The following is a 20,440-nucleotide window of genomic DNA, read 5'->3' as shown; positions in this document are numbered from 1 at the left end:
CATGTTTAGACACGGCCAATATTCAGGGGTCAGCATAGCCAGAGCAGCAGTGCTACTGGTTTACTGAAGCTGAACTTTGACATGCTTGAACTTTGAAACTGCTCATCACCACAAATCCCTTTGAAACGAATGTAATTCTGCTTGGGATCTGCCGTTTGGATGGAATTCATCTGTGTGAAAGCAAACGCGTGATAGTGCCCTCCTGCAACACACAAAACAACAGCATTAAAAACCACTGACAGAAGGAAAAAGCCCTCGCCTTGCTCTGACTGACTTCACTCAACTCCTGCTTACTGAGCCATAATAACTCTATATTAATAATAATTAATGTGAGTATAAAGATACATTTAGACAAGTGACATGAGAATATAAAGGATTCTAATATAATTATAATATTAATTACTAATAAATAACAAATTACTACATAGTATCTCTTGTAGTAGTTACACAAAAGCTCTGATACTAACATTAGTATTATTAGTATATTAGTAGTTCATTCTATGCTAATATTATTATAATATTAATTACCAAAAAATAAACCCATAGACATTTTCATAATAACTTTTGTAATTATATTAGTATAAATACTAGTGCTTAGTATTAGTACTTAAAGCAAAAAGCCATCCCCTTGCTCTGACCGACTTCACTCAACTGAGCCATAATAACTCTAATTATTGATAACTCTAGTTATTAATCCACAATAACGCTATATTATCTATATAATAATTAATTATATATTATATATATGATAATAATTAGAGTTAAGATAATTATAGATAAGTTACATTAGAATATAAATGATTCTAATATTATTCTAATATTAATGACAAATAAATAACAAGTTACTACATAGTATCTCTTGTAGTAGTAACACAATAGCTCTAACACTAACCATTAGAGTAGGCATACTATACTAATATTATTATATTAATAACTAATAAATAAATCCATAGTACTTATCATAATAACTCTAGTAATTATATCAGCATTAGTATTAGTACTTTAGCAATACTATCGGTATAATACTTTTTAGAAAATACAATTACAATATTAATTACTAATACATTACTAATTACTAAAATAAATACCAACAATATTTCATAATAATATGTTTGGAATGTTACTTCTTAACAAGTAATATCCAAATCTGTTCTTATATTACTAAAGATAGCTCTGATAGTAATACAATAACGTTACAGATTGCTCGTTAATAAGTAAAATAAAAAAACAGCTCTGAAAATAATAATAATATTAATAAAATAAAATAAAAACTGTACTAAATGAGCCAGAATCGATCCTGGGTGTGGATCCAGGTGTACAATTGTAAAAAATGCCCTACATTCTTGATCATATGTAAACATGCAATGGTTGTAACATCACAATCATGACAAATAAAAAATAATCAAATAATAAATAATAATAATTTTAAAATAAATACAGAGAACATCAAACCTTTTTAATACGGATATTTCGTAATTTCAATAGTCTAACATTTGAGACTCTCCGGTTAATCTGCTTCAGTCTAATTACGAAAGTCTGAAAAGTCCGGCAGCAGACACGACCGCGCTGCCTTTAATTAAGAGCAGGTTTGAAAGAGGGCTGAAGTGTCAGCTCAATTAACCCTAACGTCCGCACCCGTCAATATCTGCTGCCAGCCCAACTTGGCAGAAACTTATGCTCACCTTAGGACACTTTGGCTTCCCAGGGGTGTGGAAAATACAAGTAAAAGCAATTAGCAACACTTAACAAGAAGCCCTGCTCACATGAAGGTCAATTATACGTTCACAAAACACTCTAATTAGACAGGCGGAGGGATGGGCCAGGCATGCCTTGTTTTTGTCTTGTTTTTTATTAATTAAGTTTATAAGATCAATCCTTTTAAACAATAACTGGCAACCCGCGGCTGTTTGGCGTGTAGAAACCGCAGGAGAGTTGTTAGGCACTGCAGGTGGGCCTGCCCTTAGTCTAGGCCTGCCAATCAAAACCCTGTTCAGTTGTACAGGAGTGATGGTACTGAATACCTCACACAGTTCATATTCAGGGCTCCTGCTTTGTAGAAGCAGTTAAAACAGTATATATACCCATGAGGTATCCGGACACCCCTTTCAAACCCCTTTGCTGCATAATGCCCCTAGTTCCCCAAGCCCAATGCCAAGATATAAAGCCCCCCAGCATTGGGCTGTGAAGCTGTGTTCTCTGAAGTGATGGAGCTCCATCCAATAGCAATGTCTTTGATATAAGCTGAAGTGGAATTTGTGGTCCACGACTAATCATCTCACTAATGCTCTTGTGGCTACATGCAGCCAAATCCTCACAGCAATGTTCCAGCATCGACTGTAAAGCCAATCTGAGCTGACTGAAAATCGGCAAAACCTCAGATGGCAGATCTTGTGGGGTGTTCCCAGTACGCAGGGGTCAGTACTTACCAAACACGCTCCAAGGAAGGACATCCAGTGAACCATCGACATGGCCATGGACACCACTGACTCGCTGATGCTTGTGGAGAGCAAGGCTAGCCCATCTGATCCAATCCCACAGAAGAGCTACTGCAAAACAAACAACTGCTGAGAAAATGAATGCTGGCTATGCCTCGTGAAGTCCATGTCTCGATAGGTCAGCGCTGTTTCAGTGGCATGAGAGGGACCTACATAATATTTAAGGTCATGGCTGGTCAGTGTATACACACACACAGTGTCACCTAGGGGCCCAGCAGATACAGTATGCTGAGGAAGGAAATCATCACTTCGACACAGCCAGGAAGTGTTATAATAGGAAGGATCTGAGGCTACACACACTCACACACACACTCACACACACACACACACACATACAAATACACACAGGCCAGACTGCCTGTGCTTTCGGGTGGCTCTGATTTATACATGATGCTGTATTTGTTTGAAGGCAGGAGGAGCAGCAGCAGCAGCTCAGGCTTGGAAATTGGCTGCACTTCCCGATAGCTGACCGCAGAAGGTGTTTTGGCGCCCCGTCCACCTCTAAAAGGACCACCTTCCTCTAACAGGGATTCACCTGGGCCTGTAATGTTTCCCTGTTTTTATGTCATTCGTTTAACTAGCCTTTCTTTTTGCCGTTCACTTTGAATATTTCATACCTTTCACCCTCCTGTTAATCTTTAATGACCTGTCCTACTTCGCTTTCTGGAACTTTCTTTTTGCTCTGCATGCATGTGTGTGTGTGTGTGTGTGTGTGTGTGTGTTTGTGAGCTCTAGGGCTTGTCCCAAACTAAGGTCATGTGATAGAGCATCCCTCTTTTCCTCTGTAAAGGTTTAAATACGTCCCGATCCGACATTTAACACCTACAGGCCCTTGGGAAAGGACAGGATCAGCTTGCTGCCCCTGTAACTAAAGAAAAATGCTGGCAAAATATTTAGAGATCTTGAGGACACACTGACACCCTTATCAGGTTTATTGAATGACCTGGTCAATAAGCACTGGGCAAAAAAACAGATATGGAGATCAGGAAGCAGAGGGGAGAGTTTTCACACCTTAAAGCTACCATTTATAATCAGTTTAGCTCTTCCTTAATCAATGTACTCTAAATTATTATTCACTAATTAATCATAGAGAATTATTACTCAGCAACTAAGATCAATTGTTCATAATTACCATTAAACTGCATGTGTTTTATATTTAAGAGAGAATAGGGGGTTAAAATAGACGGAGAGTCACAAACTAGCTAGCTACATTTTGGAGATGCTAATGACCCTGTAGCTCAAACTGAAACTGAAGTTACACTAAATAAAGATGTAAAATAATAGAATTAACAGTAAATTAATTTAAATGTTATTTTTAATGGTTTTATTCATCAGTGCTCCTTGCCAAAATAAACCTGAGTGTTAGCCTAGCCACTGAGCTACAAGTAAAGAAACACCGCCAAACTAGCATTAGCAGCTCTAACCTTTGTCGCTTAATCAGTGGCCTTTTTCTTTATTAAAGAATCATCTGAACTCATCTGAACTGAAGTATCTCAAATTTAGACTTATATTCAAATAATAATCAATAATAATGAGCAATGTTCAATCACACACAGCCACTCAAAGCTCCATGCTAGCTTGCTAGCTAATCCTGTCAGCCTAGCCACTCAGAGCTCCATGCTAGCTTGCTAGCTAATCCTGTCAGCCTAGCCACTCAGAGCTCCATGCTAGCTTGCTAGCTAATCCTGTCAGCCTAGCCACTCAGAGCTCCATGCTAACTAGCTCATGCTAACTCACTGTATTGATATTAAAGACACCACAGGTGTATCTTTTGCATTTTAAAATACACTACATGGACAAAAGTATTGGGACACCTGCTCATTCACTGTTTCTTTGTTGGAGTAACTGTCTCTGCTGACCAGGAAAGAAGGCTTTCCGCTAGATTTTGGAGCATTGCTGGGCAAAATACTACTAATATGATATATTTGTATTATATGCAATAGTTTATCAAACATTTATACATTTATTAGGCTATTTAGCAGCCTAACAGACTGTATGTAAAGACCAGGTAATTAACCGGATGTAATGAGTTCAGTCCTGGGCATCCAACCTGCGTAAGCGGCCACGCGGACTGAATGTACTGCAGAGAAGACTGCTGATGTTTACTGACATAGAGAAATATATGGACAGAAGTATTGGGACACCTACACTTTACACCTACGTTTTGAGCTTGTATGACATCCCATTCGAAATCCATAGGCATTAATATGGAGTCGGCCCCCCTTCGCAGCTCCAACAGCACGCTCCTCAAGACTTGGCCAAGCCATTCTGTAACTTTACCAGATGTTATACATGAGGAGAGCGAGGAAGTATGAATGGGAGGATTTACGGATAAAGACCTGCCTTTCAGCAAAAAGATGGATGCCGAGTGAACAGACTTGCCTATAAGGGACATTGACACTCGATGGCTGAGCTGCTCTCTGTGAGCTGTTCCTCCTAAACGCTTCCACTGTTCAATAATAGTACCACTCACAGCTGATGGTGGAAGATCTAGGAGGGAGGAAATTTCACCAGCTGGAGTTCAGGGACCACCCATTCTTTCACTAATGTGTGTAAGAAAGGCAGACTGCATGGCCAGGGGCTTGATTTTATACACCTGTGGCAATGAGACTGAATGGGATACACTTAAATTAATTGATTAAGAGGTGTGTCCAAATACTTTTGTCCACATAGTGAGTATTAGCACCTGTACAATGCTTTGAATTTATTGCTAGAGAGAGTGAAAGAGAGAGCGCGAAAGAAAAAGAGCGAGCTACTGCAGTCCATCACCGGTAACCACGATCACGGACATATTGATAAACATAAATCTCTGGATCGATATTGCGGATCGATTTCTTCAAGTGCTTTGATTTCTGAAGAACCTGGCTCTCTGATCTGAAACACTGGAGGGCTGGATGGATCCGTCCCTGCGAGTCTTCATTCACTCAAGAGTTTGAAGAAGCAGCGTCTTCATATTTTATACAGATGCTTTGGTTGCCTTTCCAAGCAGCTCTAATTTAGGTGCTACCTCGAGCTGAATTCGGTGAAAGTCTTCCGGAACGCCGCAGATAGAAACGGTAGGAATAGAGTGGATGTAATTTCATAGCCTCCCACGTTAGATGAGCAAGCCTACCCTGTAAAATTTAGCTTTAGCTCCATCTGAACAGAGCAGGATGTGGCATTGTGCCGAATGTGGCCCTGTATGCCATTCTGCGTTTCAATTGCAGCAGAATTCCTCCGATGTACCATCTGCTTAAAACAGGGGGCCTCAAGCAGGTCCTGGATGGCCACAGGCAAGCTGAGACTGGTGTTTTTCACCCTTCTAAAGCACCACGTGAAATATTAAGGCCTTATTAAGGCCTTGAGAAGAGCTGATGGGTTGAATTAGGGGTGTTTGAGCCAGAAATCACAGTTTACAGCTTCCCTCCTTCTTCTCCAAGCGTAGTCCATGAGCCAGGAGATGTTTGGTGTCTAAATTGTGCCTCTTTTGTCTTGCTAATAATAATAATGGCCATTTACAGCCATAATTAATAGACATTTGGTTAGGACACAGTTTGGAAAGGCAATACCATTATTTAACAATATAGTAGAGCTGTCTACCAAGTGCATTAGCATTCGAATAATCTACCAAATAGGATGAGTAATCGATTAAGCTCCCAATTATGATGAAATTTTAAGGTGGAGATCTTTAGGGCTGTCACTTTTGATTGGTAATCGATTAATCTACTGATTATTCTGGTGATTGATGGTGTGGAATATGAGTGTGGGGTGTCCAGGACGGTCACTGTTGATTAGTAATCGATTAATATACCAATTATTTTGAGCATTAAGGGTCCAATTTAGACGTGGAGATCTTTAGGGCTGTCACTTTTGATTGGTAATCGATTAATCTACCGATTATTCTGGTGATTGATGGTGTGGAATATGAGTGGGGGATGTCCAGGACAGTCACTGTTGATTAGTAATCGATTAATATACCAATTATTTTGAGCATCAAAGGGGAAATTTAAAGGTGGATATCTTTAGGGCTGTCACTTTTGATTGGTAATCGATTAATCTACTGATTATTCTGGTGATAGATGGTGTGGAATATAAGTGGGGGGTGTCCAGGACAGTCACTGTTGATTAGTAATCAATTAATATACCAATTATTTTTAGCATTAAGGGTCCGATTTAAAGGTGTAGATTTTTTGGGTTGTCACTTTTGTTTGGTAATCGATTAATATACTGATTAATCTGGTGATTGATGGTGTGGAATATGAGTGGGGGGTGTCCAGGACAGTTACTGTTGATTAGTAATTGATTAATATACCAATTACTTGGAGCATTAAGGGTCCAATTTAAAGGTGGAGATCTTTAGGGCTGTCACTTTTGATTGGTAATCGATTAATCTACCGATTATTCTGGTAATTGATGGTGTGGAATATAAGTGGGGGGTGTCCAGGACAGTCACTGTTGATTAGTAATCAATTAATATACCAATTATTTTGAGCATTAAGGGTCCAATTTAGACGTGGAGATTTTTAGGTCTGTCACTTTTGATTGGTAATCGATTAATCTACCGATTATTCTGGTGATTAACATTAAGTCGTATAAGAGGGAACATTTCAGAGCAGTCAGTAATCGATTATTCTCATGATTTTATTTATGCAATTATTTAATGCAGTACTGTTGCCCAGCAAGACTGGACTCAAAACCCTGCTCATCTCCCTATCTTGAATGTGAACCAGTCCTGATATCATGGGTTTCTTTTCATATGATTTCAAATAGTTGAGGAGATGACGGTTGACGGCTGCAGGTTAAGTTTATGATGCAAAACTAATAAAGCGTGTTTTAGTCTCAAGAATTCATTTTCATTTTTCTGAACACATAAAGGATTGATGGTTCTTGCAGATTCGAACTGTCATGTTTTTCCCTCTGCCCCTGAGGAGCTTTGCTCAACAGAAGGTCTGCGTATCCAGACAGCTCCATCAGATAAAATACTGGAGTTCTAGTTTCGCTTTCTTAAAAAAAAAAGGCACTGGTGATTGACAGCTGATGTGTCGTTTTGAAGCAAAAACGATCTGTACTTTCCTTTGCTTATAGAGGAGAGTGTCATACGGTGTTAGAAACCACATAAGCAGGATACAGTAAATTGTCGCTATCCAATGAAAAACAGGTATCTCCAAAATGGTGAGTTTACAGGAGAAGGAGTGCATGCCAAGTCATTTAGGGCATTTCTGTGGGTCCATTCATCCCGAGTTATTTACACAGTGTACAGAGCAGCTACAGTGTTCAAACCATGGAGAAAACTCAAAACTAATTGGACAGCAGCAATATATAGGACGTGGTGTGTGCTGATTTAGGAGTGCAGTGTGCTTTAATGCTAATTGGTAGGCTTCAGAAACTAAACCTCTCTTGGTTGATTGACTGGCTGCTCAATATCATTGTCAGCAAGCCCTTGTTCACCTCCTGTTGGAGAAATACCGGACGCCATCTTTATGGACATTTACATTTACGGCATTTAGTTGACGCTCTTATCCAGAGCGACTTACAAAGTGACTCGTATTACACAAGTGGGCCAATGTAGTGTTAGGAGTCTTGCCCAGGGACTCTTATTGGTGTATTGGTGCATACGGTCACCCAGACTGGGAATCGAACCCTGGTCTCCAACATGGTGTAACAGCTCACTGGCAGCTAGGAGTTTTATCTGTTGCGCCACACCAACCAATTGTAAGGACAATTTCTTATTGTATGAGCTCAAGTGAAGTTTCTTTGGACAAGTAAATCAATGAATGAGTGATTATGCTTTCAGCTCTAATTCAAGGGCTTTAACCACAATTCTTAACTACATTAGAGAATTACAGCTGTTTTTTCAAAGAACCCCAATTTGCTTAGGTTGTAAAGTAATTGGACAACTGACTGGTAAGCAGTTTCATGGTCAGGATTGGCCTAACCACGTACCTATAGTGGAAATAACCTCTCTAGGCTTGGATGACAAGTGAGACATCATGGTATGGACTGTATTAGGTGATGGAAGGTGTTCATTATGGACATTAGCTGCTCCACAGTGGCGCGATGATTGCTCTGTACTACTGACCAGAGTCGTTGTTCCCCTCTGGCATCAATGGCTTGTGGGGCACCACTGTTACGGTACTGGGAAGCACTCAACGTGCGAGACGTCCATTCTCAGTACACCTTCACTGCGGTGGCTCTAAAACACCCCACAAAGTTGTCGGTTTCCGATATGCTATCCCCTTCTCCCACTGTCATGGCCTTATCACAAAATGATGATCAATGGTTTGGAATTAATTCATCCCAGGGCGCCGTAGACGCCACGGGACCGAGTCTGCTGCACATATAAATAATCTGCACACATCAATCAGTTGTAGCAGAGTGCAAAACACCCATCATGGGCAAAGGCCGTGATTTGACTGATGTCCAAAAAGGGCATGACAACAGGGTACAGTGTGAGCATCTTGGAAAGCACCAACTTCATGGAAGGAGTCATGATTTGATAATCTGTCAAACATGGTAGAGGCGGGGTTATAACGGGAGTCTATGGCAGTCAGTGTAGCTAGGTCCACCACTGAGATGGTGTAGAAAGGCACCCTCATATCCTTTCCTCCACCTCTAGAAATTTGACAAGGACACATTAAAAACAGCACAGAAGCAGAGCTTATAGTTCAGTGACTGTCAATTAGGGATGTCCCATCATCATCTGATCCAGTGGATTAGGCCGATCCAGGCATTTTAATGAAACGGGCACTGGCTATTTTAATTCCAATCCAGTTCCGATGCTTAGTTTTAACTACAGTGTTCAGAGCACCATCTGATCAAATAGTCCAGTCGGTGCATTTGATAACCTGATGGTGCATTTGTACGGTCACTGGTACAGGTGTGTACGTGTGGAATGCATTATCTGTAATGACCACAGATAAAAATTCTCCTCAGTCACTGAGGTGATCTGAATGCCTTTGTTTTCAGCAGTGGTCAGGTGGGGCGTGCTGTCCCTCGCCTGCCTTGCCTGATAACACACCGCCCCCACAGTTTAGCATCCCAAGACAGATTGAAGCTTAGACGGAGTCTGCTCAAGAGTGACAAATGCAACGAATGAGGTGACAACCAGGATCAAAAAGTGACCACGTTAAAAAGCTGTTCAATGATTCATGTAATTTGTTTACATGGCTCTGCAGTAATTGGTAATGCTGCAGTGAATGGGGGTTATCCAGCTGAGCAAGACCTGCTGGGAAAGGAGGATAAAGAAAGACAATGCGAAAAGTGTGTGTGTGGGGGGGGGGGGGGGGGGGGGGGAGAGGGGGGTCAATATTCATAGCAGCACTCCATTTGCAACCATGCATTGCCAGGAGAACAGAGAACAGCCTAGGTGATCTATCAACATTGCTGATGATGTACATGAGCATTGTCCATGTTGAACATGCTCTTAACATTGACGCCTCTGCTCCAGTTCTAGTAAACATTACAGCTGCTGCATCACAGCCCAGCAACCACAGAGGACTCAAGACAAACCATGGAAGAAGAAGAAGAAAGAAAAGGAGATTATAACATTTGTTTTCCAGCCATTCTTTATTAACGTTGCAAGAAGGCAAAGGGAAGTCTGGTTGCTGAACATGACAGCTGACAAACACAGATAGATAAATAAATAAAGAGAAAAGGGAAGAGGGGAATTCCCATGTTTCGCTCTAAGTTACTAGAGTTAGTAGTTGTGTAATGGATCGACGCTGATCAACGATCTGTACAAATCCCCCCAACCAGCGGTTCGGCACAGATTAATTGTCTATATTCAACTGTAATAGAGTGGTACACAGTTTTACAACCCTGTTACTTTCACTAGTACTTCTTACAGTAATCACTCTCGCATTCTCTCAGAACTGCAGTAAAAATATCAAGACAAAGAGGTCACATGTTGAGATTCTGACACGAGAAAGCCGCACGACTAGAGACAGAAGGTTCGATCGGCTATGTACCGGTATCAGCCAACTTTCTGCTGTGATGTTAAATATATGAGCCATATTTCACGAATTAAGAATTACAGCAGCTCTTTGTGAAGCATGTTGGTTACAAGTTACCCTGTAATTCCTCGTTCAGCCACTAGATGGAACACTAATTTTGTCTTCAGTCTTCCTAATTTTCTTTTTAATCATATCTGACTTGCACTCAGGAAGTGCTACTTCTAAAATGTATAAAAGGAACGTACCGCGTGAGGTGAGCAGAGTAAAGACTTTCACCACTAATTGGACACCACACTTCAGAGAACATCACTCAGCCCAGTACAGTGCGTATCAGAAGTTGTCTACTCTATGCAGACGTAATTCATTTAAATGTATTTAAAATCGTAATTTATTTTTTAAAAAAGGTTTTTATTTTTTAAATAAATTAGTCGATTTTTTCCCAGTTTTGGTACTGCCAAATAACCCACCTGTTCAAATCTCCCCCTAGCACTAGCAGGGTAAGGACTTCACCAGTCTGCTCCGATACTGCCAACAATGCGGCACCAACGGGCAGACGCCTTTAAGAGTGATGAGGGGAGAGAGCACCACCTACCCACAGCAAATTATGCTCTCTCTGTCTATGGTCACGGATGCCAAAGCAACATGGCTCAGGATTTATATGTGCAATCCCCAAAGCCACAGTGGTAGCACATTAGACTGCTGAATGGCTATATATATATATAGCCACACAATTGAAGTAATCTCACTCTGATGAGTCAGTTCCTTTCTCTTATTTAGCAAAAATCCGAAATATGATCCAATCTATGAACCAAAATTTTAACCGTGAGTTTTGCGATCCGTTACACCCCTACTAGTTAGTAATGATGTCCCTGTTGAGATTAGCTGATTTGGCAGATTGAAAAGCATTAGCAAACGAAAAGGCAAAGAAAAGGTTGAGCATTTTTTAACATAGGATAACATGACTGCATGAATCACTGACGTCATGGTTACAGTGAATGTCTTATCGCAAGTAAACAGCTGGTCATTCGCCATTCACCATTATACGTCTGATCTACATTAGATAAAGAATAGTTTCAATACAATTCTCTTTTTTATTAGTGTCCAAGCAAAGAATTTAAAATACATACTATACAACATGCAAATGATTATGTATAAATAGTATCAAATCAAATGACAGAGTTAAAAGATCAAAATGAGGCGTGAAATGATGTCTCTTCTTCAAAAGCACCTGATATAATCAGAACAGATTAGTGACTGACCGCATCTGACTAATATCCCCAAGCCGACTGGGTTGAACCGGAGGAGTAAATATATCCGAGTGCAGGCCTACAGTTCAGTTTTACTGCCAGACACCACTGTTACGCCTCCCACTTTAAAATATATCAGTATTTCAGAAATTAACGTTGAACAATCAATAAGAGGCATAAAGGGCTATTTCATAGGCTGTGTGGTCAGAGTTTGAGTCATTAAAAAAAAATGTGTACAGTATGGAGGAGGGTAAAAACACTGACATATCCACGCTCTGCCAAACAGTGTATTTTCTCAGAGTAACTGCTGTGAGGTTGGACAAGCTTAGCAGAAAGGTGGCAAAAATCTCCTGAAAGTTGTAGTAGAAAATCTATGCAAATTTAGAGGGTTCATTTCTTTATAGTACAGACAATCTAGCTAAACAACACTGAAAAAGGAAATGCTGTTGAACTATTCTTGGTAAAATAAGAGTTAATATCCAGACAGCTTCACTAAAATACTAAAATACACTGAAATGACCAACAGGAAGAGCAGAACTGAACTCTTTCACAGCCCAGCTTCAGTTTTGTACATATCAGAAGACACTTACACCGATCAACCAAAACATTATCATAGCCTAATATTAAGTAGGTCCCCCTTGTGCCACCACAACAGATCTGACCATTCAAGTCATGGACTCCACGAGACCTCGGAAAGTGTCCTGTGGTATCTGGCACCAGTAAGTCCTATAAGTTATGAGATGAGATGAAGCCTCCATGGATCGCATCAATGAGCCTTAGGTGCCCATGACCCTGTCGCCAGTTTAGCGGTTGTCCCTTCCTGAACTAACTTTTGGTAGGTACTGACCACTGCATACCAGAAACACCCCACAAGACCTGTCCGCTGTTTTGGGCCATCACAATTTGGCTCTTGTGGCTCAGATACTGACTGTTACCCTACTGTCTAATATGTAGAATGTAGATCCCAGCCCTGGACAGATGCCACTGGAGAAGATGATGATCAATGTTGTTCACGTCGTTGCTAATGTTATGGCTGATTGGTGTAGGTCTTCTCATGATTTCAATCCCCCCTTCTGTATACTTATAATAAATGTGCTATAAAGGGTTCTTTGAACAGTGCCACAGAAGATCCAAAGTTTTATCTTTCCTTTAGGAACCATTTTTGTAAAGATTGGTGAAGAACTAGTACTAGTAGAAGAACTAGTATTGGTAAAGAACCATTGCAGTGGCTTCTTTTGACCATTAAAAGTTTCCTCACACATATACACATATATTAAAAAATGGTTCTTCCATAGCATTGCTCAAACAATTCTTTGTAGCACTTTTATTTTTAAGTTAACACATATATACATATACACACACACACACATATATATATATATATATAAACTTAAGAGACACTTCACATTAGTACCTCCCAATTTTCCAGTTATTACCTACAACCTGTTGGGGATTTCTGTATAATTTGGTCAGACTTTCCACAACCCTAGTCTTGGAGCTTAACATAAACATAAATACTCAGGGGCTTCAGGACTGTAGGTCACATTTACCTGGTTAATACCTAGAACGTGAAAGAACTGTGAACGAAAGGGTTACAAACACAATTAGCAGATCTAATGCAGTTGTTCTGTAGTCTAACTAAACCGATGTGATCGCGTGTTCACAGTCTACCTTGGTAGCATAGCGCTATAAACTGGAATAGTGAATTTAAACTTTATCCTGAACCTCATTCGACTGGATGAGATTTGTGTTTGCCAACATTAAACAAGGCTTGTCCAACCTCTCAACTGCTGCTACAGAAGAGCTCAATGTCAGGTGGAGCATAGATAGGACCATTACAAATAAACATGTCAGTGCAAGGTGCAGTTTTATCCATCCAGGAATGGCTAAGCTGCGGACAGTGAGATTCACAGGAAACGTCAGACAGGTTCTTGGTCTTAAAAGAGCACACGGCTGAGCTCAGCTCAAACTGTAGTGTCTCAAAAGGTTCTCCTTTAAACAGGTACAAGTAAAAGGTTCTCCTTCTTTAGTTAAGTTTGTAAAAGCGGAATGACGTAACATTCAAGCGCTCCGGAGGCCGCAGACAACAAACAGCTGAATTCGGCGTCAAAAGACCCGCCAGAGAAGCACAAGAAAGCAGAGAGGCAAAGAGAGCGGGACAATATGGGGTGCTGGTTAAGGAAAGGAGGCCATGGGGTGCCTTCACTGCTCAGACAATTAGCAGTGCTATTACAAGCTCTCGCACGACGCCAAAAAAGTTACATTTAATTTGTTGACAGAATGAACTTAGCCAAACTCTTCTCACTTAATGAGCTCTACTTCATCCTCCACCTCCACCGCGGCACAAAGCAGCAGGTCTCCCCTTGTGAAACTCGCTCTGTAAGTTCAGCCTGACTGTTCAGCCTACTACAATTACGTGGAGCTGATAAATCACTATTTAACTTTCCCATTTTCATATTTACACGAGTCAAACTTATGAACAGGTCTTAAGAAAACAGGACGTCGCTGCTGTGAAGCGGATATACAGGACAAATACAGGCAAACAGGAGGAGCCGTAAAGGAGCCAGTAGCGACCGCAGCCTCTCTTCTGGTGGGAGGTGGGTTGAGGGAAGCCTCTTCAGGATCAAATACACACAAAACTGTACAAAAGTACATCACACAGCTAAAGCAATAATAGAGGGCATCGCGAAACCTGAATTTTGTCCTTTGTACGCTTGTCCTGCGGGGTTGCACCATGTCTCTCAGCTCGATGGATCAAGGACGCAAAGCGGTCTGGGGCTGCTAGCTAGCAAGCGACCACCCAGCTCATAGAACGAGACATAGAGTGTTACAGTGGAAATACATTCAGTAGTACAGGACTTGCGAATGGCCACGATCCCCTTCCTCCTCCTGGTCTGTGTGAGGCTGGAGCCAGTCGTCCAGTTTGTGTGTTTAAGTAGGTGCAACATTCTCTCTGCAGCCATGGAAAAGATGAGCTAGTGAAAGAAGAGTTCTGACCGAGAGGCTGGGCGTGGTGGTCAGCCTTAACCTATGGCCTTCGAGTCTTCTGCAGGGCTGGCGTCTTTACTCAAACGCACAATCTCCTGAGACAACACCTCCAGATCCTGAAGGGGAGAAAAACAAAAGACAAGGAGCTGAGAACAGTCTAGAAGACTCTCCCTATGCACACTGTTCTAGAGGGCTCTCCTTCATAACACTGCTACCCCCATTCCCAGCACTCACCCCATTCCCACCGTTCTAGAGGTGTCCCCCCCCCCCATTCCCACCATTCACCCCATTCCCACCGTTCTAGAGGTGGCTCGCCCCATTCCCACCGTTCAGCCCATTCCCACTGTTCTAGAGGTCTCTCCTTCATAACACTGTGCTACCCCATTCCCACCATTCACCCCATTCCCACCGTTCTAGAGGTGGCTCGCCCTATTCCCACTGTTCTAGAGGTGCCCCCCCCCATTCCCACTGTTCAGCCCAAATTTCCACTGTTCAGCCCAAATTTCCACTGTTCTAGAGGTGCCTCCCCCATTCCCTCAGAACAGCAATGCATAGCTTACACCCTCTCAGCTCCAAATATACTCCAAATTCAGAAACAAGACATTCTCCACCCCTCCCTTTCTCGGTCCCAGGTAGGAAGCTGCCAGGCTTTAGTTGAAATATCAAGCTCCACCCCTCTTGGACCCCCACACACACACACATTATTGCGCATATGCACACAAACACAGAGGCAATGTTCCATCTGCCATGCGCTCACTCTAAGGCTATCAAATATTAAGTGGGCTGTTTGTTTCTGGGCTGGCGGCCCCAACCGGCAGCAAATATGCATGAGGCTGCTGCTTCTGCTGGAGCTGGAACTGCTGGCTTAGCGAATGGGGGAACACTCCTGCAATGAAGTTCACCTCAGCAGGTGGCAGCAAGTTTACTCTGGCTGGGTGTTTGTTCTATTGGCGCTCTGAACTGATGGCCTGTGGGAAGGACTCTGGAACAGGAGAGCTAGAGGAGAAAGAGGGAGAGGTCAACGAGAGAGAGAGCGAGAGAGCGCGAGAGAAAGTGACAGTAACACAAAGACCAAAAGGCCAGTGTAATATATTATCATGATCGCTTTCCGAGGGTATAGTGGGTATCTTCAGCACGTCTACAATCGAACAACAGCATCAGGAAAGACAGTCCTCTTCCCCCAAATTAGTCATTTTCGAATTCCCACCCCCTAGCTTGGCCTCACCCGATCACATAATACTACAGTACTGGAAGGGTAAAGGCTAGTAATTTAGAAGCATGTGCTATCCCCACATTCATCTTTCTGATGAGCCACAAATGCAACATCATTGGAAAGCTCAATGTACATGGAGGAGAGTGCTAACTGTCAGTTCTGGAGGTAAATGGAGGGTCATCCTATGAGAAAACAAGTCCAGTTGTGCTCTACTTGGATTCTGCATGGATGGCCACAGATGGCTATGGCATCACCAGAGACTAAACCTGTATAATGATGATCAGGAGCTCATGACTCATGAGCCCACTAGACTGGAGCCCACTAGCTCATCAAGCTATGAGCAACATAGCCTGATGAACACACAATTTGTTTTATCATTTCTGCCATTCACACTACCGGTCAAAAGTTTTAGAACACCTACATTTATCGAGTTTTTACTGACATTTAAGCAGCTAAAGTCCAGTAAGCTGAAATGGTACAAAGGTCAGCAGTCAAATGACAAAAATAAACTAAAAAAATAAATAATGCAAATTGTTAAAAAACAAGGGGACAAGTCGTTGGTTAACAACTTACAGCTGGTCTGTAGAAAAAAAAAAAGCAAATTAAGCTTTGAACATTGATGCAAAAAAATAAAAACAAAGGATTACAAACCCAGACTACTCTCATTGACTAGAACAAGACCCTTAACAAAGAAACAGATAGAGCATCATAACTCAAAAAAGTGGAGCTCCTTCCTTTAAAGAAATACCAGATAAAGCCAGAGGGTTGTGCGTACAGTTTCCTACACCATCTAAAGACTCCTGGAAACTGGAGAGAACTGAAGCACTTGCAGCTCAGTTCATCACTGGACCACGTGTTGGTTTCAGCTGTAGAGCGAAGACTTGGAGCTGCAGGTTTGACTGCAGGTGGAGCGCCAGTAATAAAGTCAATGGTAAGATGGCAAAATAAGAAAAGCAGGCCTGCCTAGGCCATGCAACACTGCCAGTGGACTATCAAAAACACTGGTGGTGTTCTAAAACTTTTGACCACTAGTGTAGTCAATCATCAACGTAATCTAGGAAACTGAAAGGCGGCACATGGGTTGTAATCACTGCCGTATCTCCCAACCCTTCACTGTGACCGAGAGATTGAACGTAGAGAGAGGAGAAGTGGCAGGATCATAAAGGAGTGCTCGTTCAGCTGCAGCGTTCCCTTCCATCCCGAACTGTTCCTGCTTCCCTTAATGAGCTCCGCCTCGTCTGCCACAGGGCAATGGCACCTACTGAACAGCAGCCAACACAGCCCGGCTTGCACCACATCACAGGCTGCAATTTCACTCTCTGCACTCCACTCTACGCTCCAGATGTAACCAGAGCACACAAGCAGAACCTCATCAGCTCATCCACAAGAGGAAACCAGGGAGCATCTGAACGTGCAGGTTTACACTGCAGTGGTTCCTAGCCCTGGACCTGAAGCAGCCCTGTCCTGCACACTGATAATTGACCTTAAAGGACAACCTATAGCCTTTAGTATTTATTAGTGGGAATTTGATTCTGGAACTGTAAAATTAGAGGTTTTTCCACATAGGTTAAAAAAAGTTGCCATACCTCATCAAATTTGAGAGCAGAACCATTGTGAGTGGTTCTCACAAAAGAACTGCAGTGTGAAGTATTTTCTTATTCATATGATTGATTAGAAAAATACCTGCGACAACGGCAGTGAGCAATCCCATCACGTAACCAGAAGAATGAACTGGAAGACTCATCATGAAATAGTTAACTGGGAAATCCTGCTTTTTTGTATTATTACAGTAACCCAGGACTGAAGTAGGGAAGCACTGCTTTGGCGTACAGTAGCGCTAGAGTCGAGCCAATCGGTGGTTCAAGGAGATATGCCCCCTCCCCAACCCAGGTTTAAATGCTGCAGTGTGACCCTGATGTCCTTTAGGGCAAACTTTCACAAGAGCACTACTCCGTGCCCTCCTCCTTGTATTTCTCTCCCTCTTCTTCTCCTTTAGTGCTATTTCCTCCCTCCCGCCAAGGTTAAAGTAGGGTGTTTGTGTAACCTACAACTCCCTCTGGGCACCAACAACGCCTACACACCACTCTGCCAAGGATCCAGACCGTCTCTGAGCCTTGCATGGCCAAATTTAAAAAAAAAAAAAAAAAAGAAAAGAAAAGAGAACACCCCCTCAGTGTAGACAAGTAGCTTATTCACGTCCACATTTCCTAACACACACACAAATACAAAACATATACACGTGCGCATACACACACACACAGCAAAAGCATGGATCTATTTCTCACATTAAACGTGCATACAGTAAACACACCTACACCTACGACAAGCATAAATACATGCAAATCCATATCCACACCAGTGGGCCTGAATTACGTAAGAACTTCTGCACATTCACATTCACCGCTCAAAATTTCACCCGGAATCCGTGTGCTGTGGTTGAAGAGGCAGCTGCGGAAACGTGCAGTGCAATGTGAGAGGTTAATTGTCATTACTGGATCTCTGTGATGGTGTAATCCCATCAAACGTTTCGCCCGGCAGGCCGCCCGGGGTGGCGTTTCTATTCCTGCGGCCCAAACCGTTTCATCGTTCGAAAACACGCCCACCCGTTGGCTCCCAATGAATAAGACCCCTTCGGTGGAGTCTCAGGGCTGCGTGACAGTGAACCGCCTCCACACACATAGACGCACACACAAACACAGCCCCAGCGCCCTGTCAGAGTCAGCACTGCCACACATCCTACTCCAACATGCTTATAGCTTAGGCAGCTTATTAGGCAGCAGCAGGGAATCCATGGAGTCATGCTGGCAAAGCTTCAGTTCTCCTTAACCCACCTGAACCCTTCCTCACTTAACATGAATCAGCTCTTCAAAGAATACTCCAGCCTTTAACCTAGGACCTCATATCCATCTGTAGCGTAAACTGGAATCACTCATAAGCTCAAATCTAATAGGGGCCAATGGGAAGAGGCTGAATTCAGTCGGTAAATGTTTATTACATGAAAAGTTGGGTTGAGTTGGGTATTAAAACTTACTTCGATAATACTGAGCAGCAAAAATATCCGTCAGTCATTACCCACCGGTGAGCCACTACGCACACCTGTTTAAAAAAATTCAGCCAGGTGACTGGCCGTCTAAGCCCTCCTCATCTGCACTTACTGAGTAATCTCTACGTCAAGGTGTGGCGTAGTGGGTAACAGCACCGTCCTTCTCATGGAAGGCTAGTGGTTCGATTCCACAGCTAGGGAAGTCACACCATACTCCACCAATAAGAGTCCCTGTACTGAGATGCCCTGTACCTAATGTTCTGTCACAGTGTTGCCCGACCGGACTCTCCACTTTCCTTTCTGCCCAATGCAATGCTGTCCTGCTCTGGATCCTCTTGTCGTTCTGTTATTATCGGAGTCCTGGTTTGCTACTAAAGTTTCTTCCTCTCGACATGAGGGAGTTTTTACTTGCCACTGTCGCCCTTGGTTAGCTAGGACCCACGTCTTTGTAAAGCTGCATTGTGACAACATTGTAAAAAGTGATCGTGTGTGCCTGTGTGTGTCTGCCCGCATATGCACACCTGTGTCGGCAATGGCCGCACTTTAAAGTCTCTAAATGCGTTCATAAAAAGGGGTGTCCACAAACATTAGGACATATAGTGTATATGCACGCTAACATGTATCCCTGAGGTGTGAACTCAATCATGTACATCATCACAAATGTGATGCAGCCTTACAGCCCTAGTAAACTGTAAATGTGTTCTACAGAGCACAGAGAACCCCATTCAAAACGCCTGTGGTGATAAACTGTACACTACAGGTGCAGCAGGTGCAGCAGGTGCAGGTTTAGATTGGGTTAAAAGAAGAGTATTCCTTTAACAGTCAGTGAGATCATCATTTAATTGTGTGAGGACTGCAAGAGACCTGGATTCAGAATGAGTGCCCCTCCAGCACATGCATCCCAAAGGACCATTTTTCTGCACCTGAACTGACCAAAATTGCCCTGAAACAGCCTCTCCTCCCAGCATACCTTCTGTAGGTGCATGTTCTTGGTCAGTTGTTCTTCCAGCATGTTCTGCAGCTTCTTGTTCATCTCACGCAGGTTCTCATCTCCAGGCTTGACCAGGTCCCTCAGCACTGAACTGAGACCGCCTCGCTCTGCCTGGTGACCAGTGTGGGCTGCAGCCCCACCTCCGTCTGAAAGAAAGAAAGAAAGAGTGGGATTTAGGCTATGTCTGATTTTCTCACCGAATCAGATTTCCTTATGCTGTTCACACCATCTTTTTAAGCTATAGCCGTCATTCGCACTGTTATACTGACGCGCTTCATCACAGAGGTAAACAACGGCGCTGTCGTCCATTTCCCTAGTCCTCAGCACACATCTGTAACGAGTGTTGAGCTGAACTGCCGTAAAATTCACACGATTCCGATCTAGCTGTTCCAGTTGCGCTGGCACATATCTGATGTGTGTCGGATCTCAACACCACATATACAGCCGGCCCAAATCAGAACTGAAAAAGGCCAGAATCAGTGTCACAAAAAATCACACATCTGGACAATAGGGGCAAAACAGTAGTGGTGAA

At 42.6% G+C, this 20,440-nt stretch overlaps 1 protein-coding gene across 2 annotated transcripts in view; it reads right to left on the bottom strand.

Moving 5' to 3' along the window:
* Window positions 1–10,021: 10,021 nt before the first annotated feature.
* gripap1 (GRIP1 associated protein 1) overlaps window positions 10,022–20,440 on the bottom strand; it is a 76,979-nt gene continuing 66,560 nt past the window's right edge. For both annotated transcript variants that reach the window (XM_072681442.1, XM_072681443.1), the window contains 2 exons: window positions 19,888–20,054; window positions 10,022–14,777 (listed from right to left, as the gene is read on the bottom strand). In XM_072681442.1, coding sequence (XP_072537543.1) covers window positions 14,697–14,777; window positions 19,888–20,054 — 248 coding nt within the window. In that variant the 3' untranslated portion in view covers window positions 10,022–14,696. The remainder of the gene's footprint in view (window positions 14,778–19,887; window positions 20,055–20,440) is intronic.

This window comes from Salminus brasiliensis, chromosome 6, assembly GCF_030463535.1.
Source record: "Salminus brasiliensis chromosome 6, fSalBra1.hap2, whole genome shotgun sequence".
Classification (NCBI taxonomy): domain Eukaryota; kingdom Metazoa; phylum Chordata; class Actinopteri; order Characiformes; family Bryconidae; genus Salminus; species Salminus brasiliensis.
The sequence above is the reverse complement of the archived record's forward strand: the minus strand, read 5'-3'. Positions and strand labels throughout refer to the sequence as shown.